This window comes from Thamnophis sirtalis, unplaced genomic scaffold, assembly GCF_051295495.1.
Source record: "Thamnophis sirtalis isolate CommonGarterSnake01/CBP01778 unplaced genomic scaffold, rThaSir2_p1.2 scaffold_1, whole genome shotgun sequence".
NCBI classification, from domain to species: domain Eukaryota; kingdom Metazoa; phylum Chordata; class Lepidosauria; order Squamata; family Natricidae; genus Thamnophis; species Thamnophis sirtalis.
In genome coordinates, this window is record NW_028261381.1 from 112,352,704 (window position 1) to 112,371,753 (window position 19,050).

At 39.5% G+C, this 19,050-nt stretch overlaps 1 protein-coding gene across 1 annotated transcript in view; it reads left to right on the plus strand.

The window, feature by feature from the left end:
* LOC106537463 (cytosolic phospholipase A2 epsilon-like) overlaps positions 1–19,050 on the plus strand; it is a 58,620-nt gene that overhangs the window by 5,756 nt on the left and 33,814 nt on the right. The window contains exons 3-6 of the mRNA XM_087723853.1: positions 1,121–1,193; positions 8,735–8,871; positions 12,191–12,322; positions 13,086–13,126. Coding sequence (XP_087579979.1) covers positions 1,121–1,193; positions 8,735–8,871; positions 12,191–12,322; positions 13,086–13,126 — 383 coding nt within the window. The remainder of the gene's footprint in view (positions 1–1,120; positions 1,194–8,734; positions 8,872–12,190; positions 12,323–13,085; positions 13,127–19,050) is intronic.

Genomic DNA, 19,050 nt, shown 5'->3' on the forward strand with positions numbered 1-19,050 from the left:
ATTTGGTGTGATGTCTCATCATATCCTGGTCCCACACTAGTTTCCTAATATTCAGAATGTGTTTTGCTGTAATCACTACCACGCTGATTTCACAAGACCAGGGCACTTGGCCAAACTTGGTACTGCATAGCAAGTTCACCCAATTAACCTCTAGCCCGCAGGAAGGCAAACACCTGAAGCAATTTATTCTGTACAGATTGCTTTGCATACTTGAATCCCAGGGAAGTCAGAATAGAACTGTGGCTGTTTTGCATCTGTAGGGATTAGCATTTGTTATTTGGGAATTAGCTTTGTGTTATTTTTGCACTTGTAGATCAATAATATTCAAGAACGAGAAGTTAATGATTTTAGGAGCAAGAGGGATTCTATATATATGAACAGAACACTAGTGAAGCAGGAGAAATGACATCCTTTTGTATATACTGTTTGCAGCTGATGGAGCTGTGAGTTGATCATTACTGCAATTTGAAAGTTCAACCCCAGGACCCAGACATGGAGTTAGACTGGCACGCCAATGTGAATACTACGTGAATTTAATAATTCTATGTGTGGTCACATGCACACTTTCTTTTGCATTTGAGGACTACTCTCTGATGATTTCTGTTATGTACCACTACCAAGATTATCTAATGATATTCAAATTTATATAGAATAGAATAACAGAGTTGGAAGGGACCTTGAAGGTCTTCTAGTCCAACTCACTGCTTAGGCCTACACCACTTCAGACAAATGGATATCCAACATCTTCTTAAAAACGTCCAGTATTGGAACATTCACAATTTCTTGTTCCATCGATTATTTGTTCTAACTGTCAGGAAATTTCTCCTTAGTTCTAAGAGGCTTCTCTCCTCCTCTCCTATGTCTCCCTCCCTCCAGTAAAACTCCATGTCTGCATCTTTTGACTGAACATTCAATTTGCAGTTTTGCTAGTGGTTTTCTCTGGGGTTTTTTTTGGGGGGGGGGGAGTGTTATTGGATAGAAATCCCATTACTGCATTTCTCAAACAAATATAACTTGATGATGTGTGGGCATCTTCATGGAGGCTGCGGGACACAAGTTACAAAATAATGATCAATGAATGATCAAACGTGTTTATGTGTTGTTGTTGTCTTATTAACAGAGAGAAGAAACTCCATTCAGACTCCTCACAGTTAGAATACTGAGAGCCAGAAATATACAGAAGGCAGACATACGTAAGTATCTCTGTTGTTACCCCATAACAGTAGACGGACCATTCTATGTACAAATAAATTACATTGACAAGGGTACCTAAACATTATGGAGGAAAACAGAAGATACAATTCATAGTATAATTTCCTTTTAGCTGCCACATAATGTCAACAATTTCTATGGAGATTCTCAATCATCCAGGTCATGGTTGTCCCAAAGGTGCTTTTTCAAGAGAGAACTGGGCATTCTGGTTTTTCTTTGAAGACAAATTTACTTCTCATCCATGAAGCTTCTTCAGTTCTGACTGGATGGTGGGGAATGCAAGGATTTATATTCCTTGCAGACAGTTGGTCATTTTCATTCTTTTAGACAGTCGTGAGGCCACGTGGAGGTTTATCTGTGTCCTCAGGGTCACCTGAGTAGTGCAAATGGATTGAGAGGCAAAATGTCTTCAAAGAAAAACAAGAAAGTCCAGTTGCCTCTGGAAAAAGCACGTTTTTTTTTGTTTTTTTTTAGAGAATTTTATTAGAATTTGTAGGCCGCCCTTTTCCCTGAGGGGACTCAGGGCGGCTCACACAAAAACTAGGAAGGGGGAATACAAACATTAGGACAAAACATGTAATAAAATAGCAAGCAACATACATTCATCATTCGGGAGGGGTAACTATCTGCAGGGGCAACTGCAATGGGCTCTACATGGGGTTGCCCCTGAAGTGCATCCGGCGACTACAGCTAGTCCAAAATGCAGCCGCGCGAGTGATAGTGGGCGCACCTCGGTTCGCCCACGTTACACCTGTCCTCCGCGAGCTGCACTGGCTGCCTGTTGGTCTCCGGGTGCGCTTCAGGATAATGATGACCATCTTTAAAGCACTCCATGGTAGTGGATCTAGGTACTTGAGAGACCGCCTTCTGCCGATTACCTCCCTAAATCGACCAATCAGATCGCACAGACTGGGCCTCCTCCGAATTCCATCTGCCAGTCAATGTCGACTGGCGACCACACGGAGGAGAGCCTTTTCTGTTGCTGCCCCGACCCTATGGAACGAGCTCCCCATGGAGATCCGCACCCTCACCACGACCCAGACCTTCCGCGCAGCCCTCAAGATCTGGCTCTCCCAGCAGGCCTGGGGATAGGCTTCCAATTACCCGCCCGAGTGTTTGATTGCTGAATGAAAGCTGTGTTTTATTATTTTTCTTTTGTTCACAAAGTGTTTGTTTTGACCTTGCACTTCCCCTCCCCTGTGGTTGTAAGCCGCCCTGAGTCCCCTCAGGGAAAAGGGCGGCATATAAATCCCAATAAACCTAAACCTAAACCTAAACTATCCTATCCCCAGGCCTGACGGGCGAGCCAGTTCTTCAAGGCTATGCGGAAGGCTTGGACGGTGGAGAGGGTACGAATCTCCACGGGGAGCTCGTTCCAAAGGGTCGGGGCTACTGCTGAGAAGGCCCTCCTCCTTGTAGTTGCCAGCCGACACTGGCTGGCCGATGGAATACGGAGGAGGCCTAATCTATGGGATCTTATCGGTCGCAGGGATGTAATTGGCAGAAGGCGGTCTCTCAAGTATCCAGATCCACTGCCATGTAGGGCTTTATGGGTGATTAATAGCACCTTGAAGCGCATCCGGAGATCAACAGGTAGCCAGCGCAGCTCGCGGAGGATAGGTGTTATGCGGGTGAATCGGGGTGCACCCGCAATCACTCGCGCGGCTGCATTCTGCACTAGCTGAAGTCGCCGGATGCTCCTCAAGGGCAGCCCCATGTAGAGCACATTGCAGTATTCCAGCCTAGAGGTCACAAGGGCCCGAGTGACTGTTGTGAGAGCCTCCCGATTCAGGTAGGGTCGCAACTGGCGCACCAGGCGAACCTGGGCGAATGCCCCCCTGGTCACAGCCGTTAAGTGGTGGTCAAATGACAGCTGTGGATCCAGGAGGACTCCCAAGTTGCGAACCCTCTCTGAGGGGTATAAAATTTGACCCCCCAGCCTGAGTGATGGAATAGTAGCCAAATCTTTGGGAGGGAAACACAACAGCCACGTTGGGGATAAAGTTCAACATGTGTATAGTTGCAACGAGCAACTCTTTTTTTCCGTTGAAGGCTGTGTTCATTGACAGGTAATTTATTGAAGATTCAAGATGTTAAGAGAATTGAGCTCTTTTTTTCTCTCTCTCTCTCAAACTATCACCTTGTGTTATAAACATTTAGCCTAGGAATCACTCACATTAAATGACCAGAAACCCTGATCTTGCTTTCTCTAAGATGTTCACTTTATTGCTTCTCTCATACTACCTACAAGCCCTCTTTGTCATCTTCTTAGTTATGGAACTAGTAGAGCCTTTTAAAAATAAATTCTTTCAAATCAGCATGCAATTTAATGCATGTATGGGGAGGAGCTACATAAAAACAGCATAGGTCAGGCAGAATATAGTGGGGGAAAGGAATCAAGGCAAAGGATAATTGCACTCAGAAATTATATCTATACTGAATTTGCTAAGTTGATTGGGAAAATGCAAGCACTGGGGGCATATGAATAGATCCATTTCTGCTTCAAAGACTTGCGCTGGAGACAGAACAGTTGGGTTGGAAATTCTGTCGAACAGATGGAAAGGCATTTCTGGGACAGTCAATCCTTACTTGTATCTGGAAAGTTGCCTTGTACTGAATTGTTGTTTATTTTGTATTTTGAGGTTTTATGGTATATAAATGGACAGGGAAAACTTTTACCTTCATACTTTCCTGCTGAGAAGTCACTGTTGCAAAATGGATGGCCATATAAATAAATGAATAAACTTACGTTCCTGATCTATAACAATCTCATTTCAAAATGAAATATAATGCCAAATAAAATAACGGTATAATAACAGAGAGTTAGTTACAGTATGTGGCACAAGCTAAACTAACTGGCTACTTATTTTAACAAACTAAAAATGGAAGTTGAATGAAAGGAGTATTTTCTCTTCCAATGTCTGGTTACTGTTCTGGACTTGAAGAAACTGAACTGACAGAAGAGTCAGCAGAATACAGAATAAGAGAGTTGGAAGGGACCTTGGAGGTCATATAGTCCAACCTTCTGCCCAAGCAGAAGAGCCTATACTATTCTGGACAAATGGCTGTCCAATCTCTTCTTAAAAACCTCCAGTGTTGGAGCACCCACAACTTCTGGAGGCAAGTCATTCCACTGATTAAATTTTCTAACTTTCTCCTTAGTTCTAGCTTGGATCTCTCTTTGATCAGTTTCCATCTGTTACTTCTTGTTTTACCCTTAGGTGCTTTGGAGAATAGGTTCCCCTCTCTTTCTGATAGCTTCTCAAATATTGGATCAAATCACCCCTAGACATGTCAGACTCTTAAAAGGCTTAAGACAATATACTTACCACACTTAGCAATAGCACTTAGACTTATATACCACTTTACAGTGCTTTATAGCCCTCTCTAAGCAGTTCACAGAGTCAGCATATTGCCTCAACAATTTCGGTCCTCATTTTGCACACCTTGGAAGAACGGCAGGCTGAGTCAACTTTGAGCTTGGTGAGATTTGAACTGCCCAAATTGCAGACAGCCGACAGTCAGCAGAAGTAGTCTGCAATACTGCACTCTAACCTCTGCACCACCACTGCTCTTCCAATGAGGAAACCCATGGCCCTGTTTATATTGCATGCCTCAGGAAAGTAGAGATGAGAAATGTCTGTGTTATTCAGATATGAGGATCTCTAGAAATTCTCTATTGGTGGCCATTTTGTTTCCATTCTCCTATATGCCCCCTGGAAGGTGAAAAGGGGGAAGAATGCATGATAACTCTCCAGACCCTGTCCATTATGATGCTGGTTCCAGCTATACTAATAAGCTGAGGTTCTCCTCCAAGGAATAAACATTCAAAAACAAAAGTGTGTGGGGGTGGGAGGTGGGGGGTGGGGGGCAGTGGTGGGTTTCAAATTGTTTTAGAACATCTTCTGTAGGTGTGGCTTGCTTTGTGGGAGTGGCTTGCCAGTCATGTGACCTAGTGGGAGTGGCTTGGCAATCATGTGACTGGGTGGGCATGGCCAACTTATAATATGTGGTGAAACTCACTTAACAACGCTCTTGCTTAGCAACCACAATGTTGGCTCAGAAACTCTGGCATTTGAAACACGCGAGTCTTAAAGTTGTCAAGTTATAAAACCCTTGCACTCCTAACCCTTTAGGGAAAAAAAACCCCAGGGGTGTTCAAACTTGACAGCTTTAAGACTTGTGGACTTCAACTCCCAGAATTCCTCCTCTCGCTCTTCATCTTGATGATGTGTGGATGGGCAGGGGGAGGGAGCTGGAACCGGTTCTAAACGGCACTGTAGATTTGTGGAACCTCTTCTATAGAAGAGGTTAGAACTGGCAGGAACCCACCCCTGGGTGGGGGGAAAAAGTGAGGGCAAGAGAACTAAAATATAGCCAGACAAATCAAACATCTTTCAGTTTGTGTTGATCACAGGTGAAAGTGAATGAATTGACTGAAAGAATAAGTCATTAGGTTAATAGTTTCATGAGAAAAGGCTACTGATGTATTGGAAATAGAAGAATAATAGGTAAGGGACAAAAACATGGCACATATGTATTTACTTTTTTATGAGAAAAGAGACCAATCCACAAAATCAAAATTCTAGGAGAAGGACAAATTTCTCTGACATTATGACTTCCCTTAGAATGGCCCTTCTGGAAGATCCCAAATAGTAAGAATATATATTCTGAAATCCACTGCTTTCCTCAAATATTGTAAATGGTTATATTGAACTATTTATATAATTTAATGCATTGCTGGGCACTGAGATATTAATCATGATCTATTATAGCTATTATGGGATTACCGTAATAATATCTATAAAGTCCTTCAATAGCACCTAGGAATAGCACTTAGACTTATATACCGCTTCACAGTGCTTTACAGCCCTCTCTAAGTAGTTTGCAAAGTCAACATATTGTCCCCAACAATGTGGGACCTCATTTTACCCACCTTGGAAGGATGGAAGTCTGAGTCAACCTTGAGCCTGGTGGGATTTGAACTACCAAATTGCAGGCAGCTGGCAGTCAACAGAAGTAGCCTGCAGTACTGCACTCTAACCACTGCACCACCAAGGCTCAACAACAATTCCTAAGATGATTTTTACATAAAAAATGTGTGAATATATAGAAGGGAACCACACAATCAAAAAGGAAATGAAGCAAATCAAACAATAGGAATGAGGTTGTATATTCTGCTCTGGAGAGCTAGATTGTTGCAGAAAATCAGGAGACTCGGACTGCGAGACCAAGAAATAGCTTTATTTGGCCAAATGGTTTAGATAGAGATAACGATTTCTAACATCTGAACAGCGTTCTAATTCAAACACACATTTTTACATTGTATTCAAAGCATCAAAAACACGGAAATATTTTAAAGCATTCTTATTGGCTAAATTCCTTAATTCTAAGCAAAGAAGCGAATTCTACCGTATTTCCCTTTCATGTCTAGGCTGCAGTAGGCAAGCAGGAAGCACTGAATACATACTGGCTTTTGTGGTTAAGCTATATGCCTGACTCGTAGGCGAGACCTCTAACTGACTTGGCCTCCTAAGAACAGATGTTGTAGTCTGACATGTGTATTTCCAGAGTTCAAGTTTCTGGTTCAAGACTCAGTACATCTATAACAAAATAGAAAGGATAGATGGGGTCCCCAGGAGGTCTTATAGTCTGACCCTGTTTCATGTTATGTCCAAATCTCGCTTTATGTCCTGCCTTAAGATCATTTGGTGTTTGAGTTGTCATTATGGATTTGTCTATGTAATGATGCCTTGAACTAGGATTTCAACTTTTCCCTTCCAAGGTCCTTCTTGTCCAAGTGAAAGGATGGTTCCCTATGTTATACATCAGCATAACAGCTCTTGGCAGAATGAGAAAGCTACCTAACTACTTCAAGTGGCAGATATTAGGACAGGGAGGAATTGGAAGGCAGAAATTTGGGTGCCATCTATACTGCTATGAGCTCCCTAAATTACCCTAAAGAGTGTGTAAAAGTTTCATTTTAAACTGTATCAAGCTCAAAAGTCTGCAAAATGTCATATTTTAAAGATCAAAACAGTGCTTTGAAATGGGAGATCAGATCTGGAATCATGGTCTCTCTCAAGCTTGAGACACTTCAAAGTGCTTGAAATAATCCCATTTCATATGCAGGATTGCAATTTGTTACTCATGCAGGACAATGCAAACGTTTAGCTTCAAGCAGTTTGGAAAGATGTACTGCACATCCCCAGTTACCCACTCTTCTCAAATATGACAAATGATGCTGAAATAAGATGTAATTGTTGCCCTTGCATCATTGTTAGAAGTTTTGGTTGGGCTTTGACTACTGTATTTGCTAAGATTAACTGTGAGGTGAGTGGTGGAGAGAGGAAAACGTTTTACAGGGTAAAAAGGCTGGTTACTCTGTCACTGCTAAACAAAATATAGCTACTAGTATTGGAATTACATACTTAATTCTAATGATTTATGGTGATGGGCTTGCAAAGGGAAATTTTGTGGCAGTGTACAGAGGGGCTACAAACCTGTTCTCCCTTGTTCCTGGGGAAGAAAGCTATGGCAAATTTAGACAGCATACTAAAAAGCAGAGACATCACTCTACCTAAAAAAGTGTCTATATTAAGGCTTTGGTTTTCCCAGTTGCAATGTATGGCTGTGAAAGTTGGACCATAAGAAAGGCTGAGTGCCAAAGAATTGAGGTCTTTGAACTGTGGTGCTGGAGAAGTCTCCTGTGAGTCCCTTTGACTGCAAGTCGATCAAACCAGTCAGTCCTAGAGGAGATCAATCCTGACTGCTCTTTAGAAGGCCAGATCCTGAAGGTGAAACTCAAATACTTTTGCCACCAATGAGAAGGAAGGACTCACTGGAGAAGAGCCTAATGCTGGGAATGATTGAGGGCAAAAGAACGGGCTGACAGAGAATGAGGTGGCTGGATGGAGTCACCGAAGCAGTAGGCATGAGCCTCTACCAGAAGATGGTAGAGGACAGGAAGGCCTGGAGGAACATTGTCCATGGGGTCGCGATGGGTTGAACATGACTTCGCAACTAACAACAACAACAGAGGGGCTTGACTGTTTTGAACTACTTCATCCTGACTTCATTCATTTGAAAAGTGTGTCACTCCTTTGTTTTAATTTAGCTGCCACGGCAAGCAAGGAGATTGCAATTTGCTGAGCCAGAGTAATTACCTTTCCTGGTGTGGTATTTCCCGCTAAGTTAGTGCAAGGGCTGCACTATAGTGGTCAGGCCTGATGGGCTGGTTTTGATATTATGCTTGAAGAAACCAGAACTTAGTCCCACCGTTGCCTTCTGTTGTAATGATTCTAATATGGAAACTAGATCTATTGCAATCATATCAATAAACATTTAATGAATTTTCCTACAGGCTTCCTGTCCTCACTTCATCTACATTTATAGAAAACATTTTTTTCTTCCACTCATGCCTTCTGCAGTTTATGACTGACTCTTATACACATAATACAATTCATGTTCTAATTGTTTTGGTGTTGATTGCCAGTCACAATTTTCTCTTCTTCTTCTATAGTTACAGAATCTGATTGCTACGTATCTCTTTTACTACCAACTTCTTCAAGTGAAGTAGTTAAGACAGAAACTGTTCCCAATTCAAAACATCCTGAGTGGAATCAAGCTTTCACCTACAGGATCGACAGCCGTATAAAGGTAAAATTATGTATGTTTCTTTTTGCCATAAATATCATCATTCAGGCAGGTTTCGCTCACTCTCTCTCTCAGACCAATTTTTCTAGTGTGAAAACTTACCTAATGAAGATGGAAGCATTCATGAACAGTGATAAAATGTTATTAGGTTTGGACAGGGGTAGGTTGTTGCCGGCGTTACTGCTGGTTTACAACCTGTGCACAAAGCCTGTGCGCTGTTCAATGTAAATTGTTCTGTCTGCATGCACAGAACAATTTACAGTGAACTGCGCATGTGCAGTCACTTAAATCCAAAATGGCAGCGGCCAAGCGGTAGCGAGTTCAGGGGCGTGGCAGGCCTGCGTCATTGCCAGTTCTGCGACCCAGGCCTGAATTCTACTACCGGTTCGGCCGAACCAGCAGCAACTCACCTCTGGGTTTGGAGAGGCTCTCCAAGATTTGCAGAAGTACAAAAGTCTTTAGGAACAAAACATCCTTATTGAAAAGCCTTTCCCAAATCCTACCAAGACTTATATAATGGCTGAACATGAGATGCTTACCAATTATTGTGATGGAACAGCAGGTAAGCTACTGTGTAATATGTTTGTAGGAAAAAAAAACCAGTGTAAATCTGTAGTGGCAACAAAACAAACTCTGATGGTACTTTTTCTGATTAACAAAGTTTATCAAAAGGCTTAAGCTTTTGTGAGCTTCTGATATGTAGCATGTTTGAAGATCTATGAATAAACACAACTAGTAATAAATAATTACTGTTTGCTTATAGTTTTAGTTAGTACAATCATTTAACAAATGATATTTGTTAATCAAAATTAACAAATATCAGATTCCTTCTGATATTTAATATCTTTGGGGATCTTTTGGAATACACTCAACTAATGTGGCATAGTACCAAATTTGATCATATTTACAATAGAGGAATGGATGGTAAAGATTATGGAACTTGCTGAGATTGCCAAATTGACTTCTTTGATTAGAGAAGAAACAATATCTATCTAAGCTTTTGACTGTCAGAAAGGGACTTTTTGTGCAAAAGAAAAAAATGAAACATGATTTATGACTTTGATGATTATACAGGATAGATTATAGAAAAAACAGAATCATGTAGTAACTTTAGATAAAGTGATACATTTATAATTGTACTTATAACTAGTACAAAGAAAATCAGAAGCCACTTCTTTGTATCTTTTTCTTTTTTTGTTTCTTGCACTTTTAGCTTTCTTTTTTCTTTTTCTTTTTTCCTCCCCTACTCTGTATCACTTTGTATTAGTTTGTATCTTTGTTTTAAAAATCTTTAATAAAGTTTTTTTAAAAAGGACTATCAGTTCTACTTTAGTCACGAAAGCCAGCTGGATGGCTTTGGGCTAGTTACTCTCTCTCAGCCCAATGCACCTAATGGATTGTTGTTGTGAGGAAAATAGGAGGAAGTAGTATTAGGTATATTCGCTGCCTTGAGTTATTTATAAAATATGATACAGGTGGGATAAAAATAAATAAATGAAATTAATAATTGGTTCTACATTTGAAGCAGGCATGAGACATCCAACAGAGAGAGACTAGTATGGAGTACAGATTTATTTGCCTGCTGTTAACCTGGATGACTGATCGCTAATACACAGAGGGAAACACTTTTGCAATGCGCAGCTGAATAACTGAAATTCTTATTTGCTCATTATTATAATGTCTAGATCTCTGCAGTAATTTCATCTGGAATGACAGGGCAAGCCCTGATTAGCATTTGAATAGAAGGCTTTCAGGGAATAGAGTTGGATGTTGGAATGGGAAGTCAAACAATCATCTCCAAAGAAGGCAGAGGAGAATCAGTTCTGCATTATTCATAAAATCCCTTGAGTTGAGCTTGACTTAAAGGAGACCTTCTACTTCCAATTTCTGGCTCCAGCTGAGATACACTATTAATTAATAAGATGATTTATAAAATTAAATCCAGATAATACAACTGGATAAAGTAGCATAAATGCACCATTCCAAATGTCTGGCAAATAATAATGAAAACCACCACCATCCTCATCACCGCTTTGCGTCGTTTGGTTGAGTTGGGGGGGGCATAGAAATCAAATAGATAAATAAATCCCCATCATCATCCCTTCCAAGAGGCTAGCAAAGATTACAAGTGAATATTCTTAGGGTAGTGAGTTCATAGCTACTGTAGATTAAGGTCTTTGCAACCCTGCACTGTTCTTTGCATAGACCACTGGGTAGAGTCATTTTAATTTTTTATATTAAATATAATATAATATTTTATATTAACAAATTTAGAAACCACACATCTTCCTCAGAGAGTGACTCCTTATGACATACTGATTTTTAAGGCAGACAACATTAATTTGGGGGGTGGTGTGTAAAAAACCTGTATGGGCAACATGGTGATATATATGTCAAAGAATATATATTGCTTGCTAATATGTGCTCATACTTAGCATGTCTAATTCTTGTAATGTCAGATGTGTGAACTGAAACAGTATCTAATGACAGCAGAGAATCAGTATTTGTTTTATGTTCAGAGCTTACATATGTAATGATAAAAAAATTCAGTAAATAATAGATGTTATTAACAGCTGGCTTGATATTTAGGCTGATTGTAACATTCTTGTCTTGTACATTAAACACGTTTAATGTTTTTGATAAAACAAGAAATTGATGGTGACGATGTAATGCCATTGCATATTTTTTAACATTGGGTATTAATGGCTATGAAAGAAATTATTGCAAGTAGCAGGTTTGAGGACCATTTGGTTGACAAATTAGAAAAATATTTTAGGCTGATTTAAAAAAAACATGTAGTGCCTTGGACTTTAAAATTATTTTTAATCAAATTCTAGTATCGCTGTCTTTGTTTTTTTTAAAATCATTAAACTGTGGTTGCTTTAGTATTTATAGAATTTAATATCAAGGTGTCAGAACAAAGTATTTTGTCATGTAAGGCTGAGAGAAGGTATCAGAAATCTAGACAAAATTTTACTGATTGTAACTACGATTACAGCTATCTAGGGATAAGATGCCAGATGTTGTTGAGCTCCAATTCTCATCAACTTTGCTCAGTAATGATAATAGTAAAAGGAAGATGGAAGTTGTAACTGAACATCTGGAGAGGCACAAGTTGTCTATCTATCTATTTTAAGTAATATACTTTCTTCAAAGTTATTTTATATATTTTATTTGTGTACCTCAATCAGGGGTATAATTCAGATTTTAAGCTGTTTCTCTCTTTTGGGGGTTTCTTAGAACTCATTCTATAGGCTTCAACATATAGTATAATATTTCATTTCTTATTAAATTGTATTAAATAATATTATATTTTCATTAGAACACTCTGCACTTGAAAGTCTGTGATGAAGATAAATATACCAAAGATGATCATCTTTACACAGTTCTCTTTGATGTTGGAAAACTCCGTACAGGGCAAATTACTCGTGTGACCTTCAAACTAAATGCTGAAGTAAGTGGAGAAATGGTGCTAAAAATATAGAAAGAAACAAATACAGATAGACCTCAACTTACAACAGTTCATTTAGTGACCATTCAATGTTACAACATCACTGAAAAATGGACTTATGAACATTTTTCATAGTTGTGACCTTTGCAACATCCCCATGCTCACATGATCAAAATTCAGATGCTTGGCAACTGGTTCATATTTATGACCTTTGCTGTGTCCCAGGGTCATGTGATCACCTTTTGAGACCTCCTGACACGCAAAGACTCTGAACTGGCCAAGTCACAGAGGGCCTAAGACTCATTCTGTGTCAAAGCTCACAGCTCAAAGGGCAATTTGAGGTTTCTTATTGAAACCTGATACCAAAACTTCATGAGCTTGTTTGCATGGTACCAAGATTGCCAGACCTGATTTTGGCTAGATGGTGCATCTGTTTCTCATGAAAACGTAAGAACTCGGGAATATAAACGAGAGCCTGGGAGCTATACACAGATAAACCAGTGCCAACCTAAATGATCTTGAGCTCCTATCACTGTGTGAAAATTCCTCCCTTTTCTTTATCAAGCAAGAGTGAAAAAGCAAAGCAATGTCAGAACAAAAACTAAACTTTTAGAATCTTCTTACTATGAAGGAAAATAAAAAAAATACCACTACACTCTTCAAAATACAGTAGCTTTCCTCAATGCCATTACAATAAATTAATATTATTTGGAAAAGGAAAATTGTTTTTCATTGAGAATCATTCTTTTTCCTATTTTTTTTATAGACAGAAGAAGAGCTGGATGTTGAATTCAAGTTGCAAAGCATGTGAGTACAACCTTTAAAGCTATAGTATATGCCTTAGAGCTAACAAACATTATGACCAAGTCAGTTGCCTGTGCTTGCGCCAAATGAATGCACAAAGATTACAGGCATCACAATGTATTTATAATTGGGCAGTATGGAGCAGAGAACAAAAGTCTGCTGATGCATGGACTGAACATCAATTACATGGTTTCAAAGGCTGCGTCCAAATAAATGCAATGTATAGTAAATTGCACAATTAATTAGGTGATTATGCCCAGCGTCCATATGACGTATCTACTTTCATACTTTTGTGCTGTGCAACATTCTGGACTTGCAGAAGCAACAACTCAAAAATGGCTTTGCATGCATTGTTCAACCAATGAACAAATGGGTAAATAATTGATTTGATTGCTGGGTGAGGGAACAGGAGAGATGAGAGACTTAGGGTCAGAGGATAAAGAGGCAATACTGTAGTTGTGCTCCTTTCTTTCAGTGGGCAATCTCTTTGCTAGTAATTACTGACATGATCTATGAACCAATTCAGCTTGAACTCACCTCTAATCAGTTTTGATTCAGTAGATGATTTCACATCTGAAAATAAGTAGAAAACCAGAAAAGAGTTCTTGTTTCTCTGAGTCATATTTCAAATTTGAAAATTGTTATATCGCTGACCAGATCACTAAAAGAGTTATTGGCCAAGTATCATATGCTATATTTACATGCTACTCCTAAAGCTCCTCTGCATTTTCATAGCAGTAGTTCCAAATCATACAACTTCCTTTCAGGCAAATTTTATCTCATGGAAATGGCAATGGAAGCAATGATTATTCCTTCAATGCAATGGCAAGCGTAAGAGTCAGAAGATCTATCTGATCTTGGTGCATCTTGAAAAAGTTAAGTTGGGTTGGACTTGATTAATGTTTGGATGAGAAACCACCAGAAAACCCCAGGTTTGAAGATCAACCAAATCTGGAAGCTGGGATGAAAACATCCACACACAAAAAATCACAAAAGAGCTGAAGAAGCTTCTTGGATGAGAAGTGAAATGTCTTCAAAGAAAAACCAGAAAGTCCAGTTGCCTCTTGATAAAGCACCTTTGGGATCCCGAAAGAAAGCAATGGAAATTCACTTCCACATTGTTGTCAAGGAAACAACATGAATATGTCTACATGTTATGTTTACAAACATGAACACCAGATATCAAGACTATCTTAAAGGAAACGTTAAGAAATCAATAGGGATGCCAATCACAAAGGACATTAAAAACACAGCAACATGAAAAACTCTTTGGTATTTGGCTTTCCAGCATATTTCACATCTCCAGTGAATAGTTATTATTCTGTATTTATCTGGAAACTTTCTGAGTTAGAATCGTAATGTGTAAGCTGAGTGTTAACATGGGAAACTCATGTTTTGAACTTGGTAAATATGAATGTGATGATATCACTTAACCCAATGGAATGGTTCTAACCACATGGAGCAGCAGTTCTCAGGATAGACATCCGTAGATGAATCAAGAGGCTCCATGTATGGAGCCAGGCAATGAGTGAGAAGGTAAATTCCAATTATATTTTGATTCTTCTCTAGTGTGTTTTTGTTTTCACATATTCATATGTTGAGTTTCATGAATAACAAAACTTAATGCTCATTCTATTTTCATAGGATTCAAAGACCACGTAGTAGACCTGTTGTTAGCGCTGTTAGAAATCGTGAGACTCCACGTGACGGCATTATTGCATTAGGTTCTCGCTGGATCAGTTGGGTGCGCAGTATTGATATTCCTAAACCTCCTGGATTTTAAAAGATTAAAAGAGCTGGAATTAAAGGCCTTCTTTTGGATCCTGGAAAACACAATGGTACATTATTTTGCTTGAATGTAAAAATACTGTTTAAGGCACATCTAAATAGGAAGGTGCCCTGCTGACATCATTTAGTAGCACTTTTTACCTTATAATTTATTCATTTAATTAATTTCTATAGCTGCTGCCCATGTCAATCCAACTGACTGGGTGGTGAACAATATCACTACAATTATAACCATAAAACACAAAAACAGTTGCAAATAATACGTAGAGGCAATCAAGAATTATAATAATTATTAGGAGCCCTGGTGGCGCAGTGGTTAGTGTGCAGTACAACCTGGAATTCTATCCTGATGGAGCTCAAGGTTGACTTAGCTTTCCATCTTTCTGAAGTTGGTAAAATGAGGACCTAGATTGTTGGGAACAATGTGCTGAGAAGGTCTGACTCCTGGTCCTGCAAGCTAATGTTCCTTGGGTGCCAGGATCTGCAGCACCCCCAATCTACTAGACTAAATTTGACAGGTAGAAATTATTGGGAAGAACCTTTAGGTAACCTGGTCCCAAGCTGTTATAGCCTAGTAAGTCCTCGGACTTACGAATGACAGCTCGGCAGCAGCCTCTGCCGATCTAACACAAGCCACATAAGGCTTTACAATAACAACCAGTACCTTGACTTTTAAGTAGAAATACATCTCCTGTAGTAGTGGTATTGCTTGTGCTGTATAACTGGCACCATTAACTCTTTGTGAAGTTTCTGAATTCTCTTTAAGGGAAGCTCCATCCATTACAGTAAGCCAAATGAGGGGTAATGCGAACATAAGTGACTGTGAGCAACTGCGTAGTCCAGAAATGAGTATAACTGGCACACAGCCTGAAGGTGTGCAAAGGACCTCGTAGCCACCACTGCCACATGTTCGTCAAACAGGAGCCACAATTCCAAGTTGATCCCCAGATTAGGCAGCGGGTCTGTCTGGGATAATGCAACCCTAACCAGTACCAAGAATGAAAGAGCTTTTCTCTCAGGAAGACTAAATACCCTTCTTGCTTGGATTGAATCAGATCCCATTGCTTCCCATCCAAGCCTCTACAGCAGTGGTTCCCAAACTTGGCAACTTTAAGACTTGTGGACTTCAACTCCCAGAATTCTCCAGCCAGCAGAGCTCCCTGGAGAATTCTGGGAGTTGAAGTCCACAAGTCTTAAAGTTGCCAAGTTTGGGAACCACTGCTCTACAGCAATCAGACACTGAGATAGCACATCCATGCTATTGTCTGGGGTGGAAATAGATAGCAAGGTATCATTTGAATATTGCATTACCCTAAACTGTCAGATCACCTCACTCCACAGTTTTGCATGGCTACTAAACAGGAGAGGAGAGAGAACCAAGCCATGAGGCACCCCATACTGTAGAGGCTATGGCCTCTTCCCTCCTATCAGTATTGATGGATATAGTTTCTACTAGCTCTGCAATTACCATCTTATGAAATGCAGGTGAAAGAGGACATTATTTTGGAGCATGAATTTCTAGAAAACTGGGTATATTGAACAAATCCAAGATCCTCTGATGTGAATAGCAATATAATTATATTTCTTTCTTGCTTTCCAACAGATTTGAAGTTGTATTCCTAGACATCATCAAGAAAACTGCAGTAAAGAAGACAGTTTTAAAAAAATTGTAAATAAAATGTGTGGAGGAATTAAAAGCTGATGAAAAGAACATAAAATATATTGTACATTCTTTTGTTTTTATTAAATAAACGGGGTTGATCTTTTTCACAATTTTTACATTAGCACTTACCATTTTTTAAAACATTTACTCTCCTAATTAGACTATTGTCCCATGTTTTCATGCAGTTATTTTCATGATCCTAATCTGAAGATATGTGTCAGATGTATTAATTTGTACACTTCATTTTTATAATGCAAGTATTTACTTCAGAATACTTGAAAATGCAAGTAATTATCTTAAAAGCCGAGATGGTGCAGTGGTTAGGGTGCAGTACTGCAGGCCACTTCAGCTGACAGTTATCTGCAGTTCAGCGGTTCTAATCTCATGGCTCAAGGTTGACTCAGCCTTCCATCCTTCCGAGGTGGGTGAAATGAGGACCCAGACTGTGGGGGGTGATATGCTGACTCTGTAAACCGCTTAGAGAGGGCTGAAAGCCCTATGAAGCAGTATATAAGTCTAACTGCTATTGCTATTGCTATAATATGATTAGGGTGGTCAATTGGGAGTAGTGAGACTCAACTTCAGCCTCTACTATGTAAAAACTCACCGAGTGACTTTGGTTAATCACACTCAGCCTAGCCTACCTGACAGAGAATTAAGGTTGTGGAATCTTTGGTGGTCTCTGAACTTGGTTGTTTCTTGCAGACATTTAATTACCTGACTAGCTAACTTGTGCAGTGGTCACATTACTTAGTCAGGAAATGAAACACCTACAAACAACCAAGCTTAGAGATTGCTCTGTATGGAGAACTAGGCAGGCAAGAACTGAGGTGACAGGACAGTACAGCGACAGAGGTTGGACAGTAACAAACAAACTTTATTGTAACAGCTAACAGTGCTAAATGCAAGGCAACTCCTGAACCGGCAACAACAACATTGGCCGTCTCACAGCTCTTTATATAGTAGCTGTCAGGTGGCTGAACAAATCAGAAGGCTGCATTTTCCCGCTGAAAAGCTGCTCGCGTCTTAACCAATCAGGGGAGTCTTGTAGCTGGCAATGCTTTTGACATTGTCGTAAGTCTGAGGACTTAACAGAGATCAACAAGGACTCCATGTAGCTCAAACCTGAATTAGGATTATTGTGGTGAAAAATTAGAGGAGGGAACACTGCATATGCCAGAACAAAAAATAGAAATCACTAGTCTAATATTAAGATCACATGAGGCAGTTGGTGCGCAGTTTCCATAATTTCATCTTATGGTGAATCAAAATGAAGCCTTCTCTGGAGTTATCCTGATTCTCTGGATTGTAGTACCTGCTAGATTGAGAAGATTAATGTCTTTGTTACTTATTAAAAGCCATAAACACATATATTTAAACAGGCTTTTAATTGTTGATGATTTAATTTTGACGATGAAGAAACTATAATAAGGTGTGGCCCTATGGAATGATCTCCCCGCAGAGATCCGGACCCTTACTACCCTTCCGGCCTTCCGCAAAGCGACCAAGACCTGGCTGTTCCGGCAGGCCTGGGGCTGTTGATTTTGTCCAGCCCTATCCTAAGTTGTGAATGTTGTGGATCTTTTACTATTGTCTTGTTTTTGTATGTCTTTCCCTTTTTTCTTTTTTTACTTGTAAGCCGCCCTGAGTCTCTTTGAGAGTGGGTGGCATACAAATTAAATAAATAAATAAATAAAATAATTTTTTTTAAAAAAAAATTGTCTATTTCATATGGCCACCAAGTGCTGACAAGAAAAAAAAAATGCTGTAGCACAAAATTGATAAATTGGAGCAAACTGAAATAAGAAATCCAATCAATACCATGTAGAAAAATGGTCCATTGTACATGCTACATTGAGCATTGTATGGATCCAAATTTAAAACAAAGCAAGATTATGTCAATAGGCAAGATTTACTCAGTGTAGAGAAGAATTAGAAGAAATAGGCAGAGAATAATTTGTAGTAGTAATAGACTTTTCTCTTCCTAGAATTCAGTGCTATAGTTACTGTAATAATGAAATAAAGAGAAGTCTGCTCTTGGGGAAAAACTATGACAATTCTAGATAAAATAATGGTAGACAGAGGTACATTACATACTGTGTACTAAACATATTGAGGTACAACACATATCATACTGTCACTGAAGGTACACTGAAGATACATATTGACAAGGCTGTAGTCTTCCCAGCTGCAAGCTACCCCTATAAAAGCTAATGATCAGGAAGCCTGGACAATTGATGCTTTTGATAAATTGCTTGGGAAAATTATTGAAAATATCTTGGATCACAGGAAGAACAAATTCCTCAATGCTATTTGAAGGAAAACCAGATCGCTCACCACCAACTCTAGCCATTAAGCTTCAATTCCCAATGGTATGATGCAAAGGAAAGAATCGTTGCTTTGAAAAGTTGAGAACTGTTGAATACTGGCTTGCGGGCGGAGCCGGTTCAATGTCTTCCCTGATTGGCCGAGACAC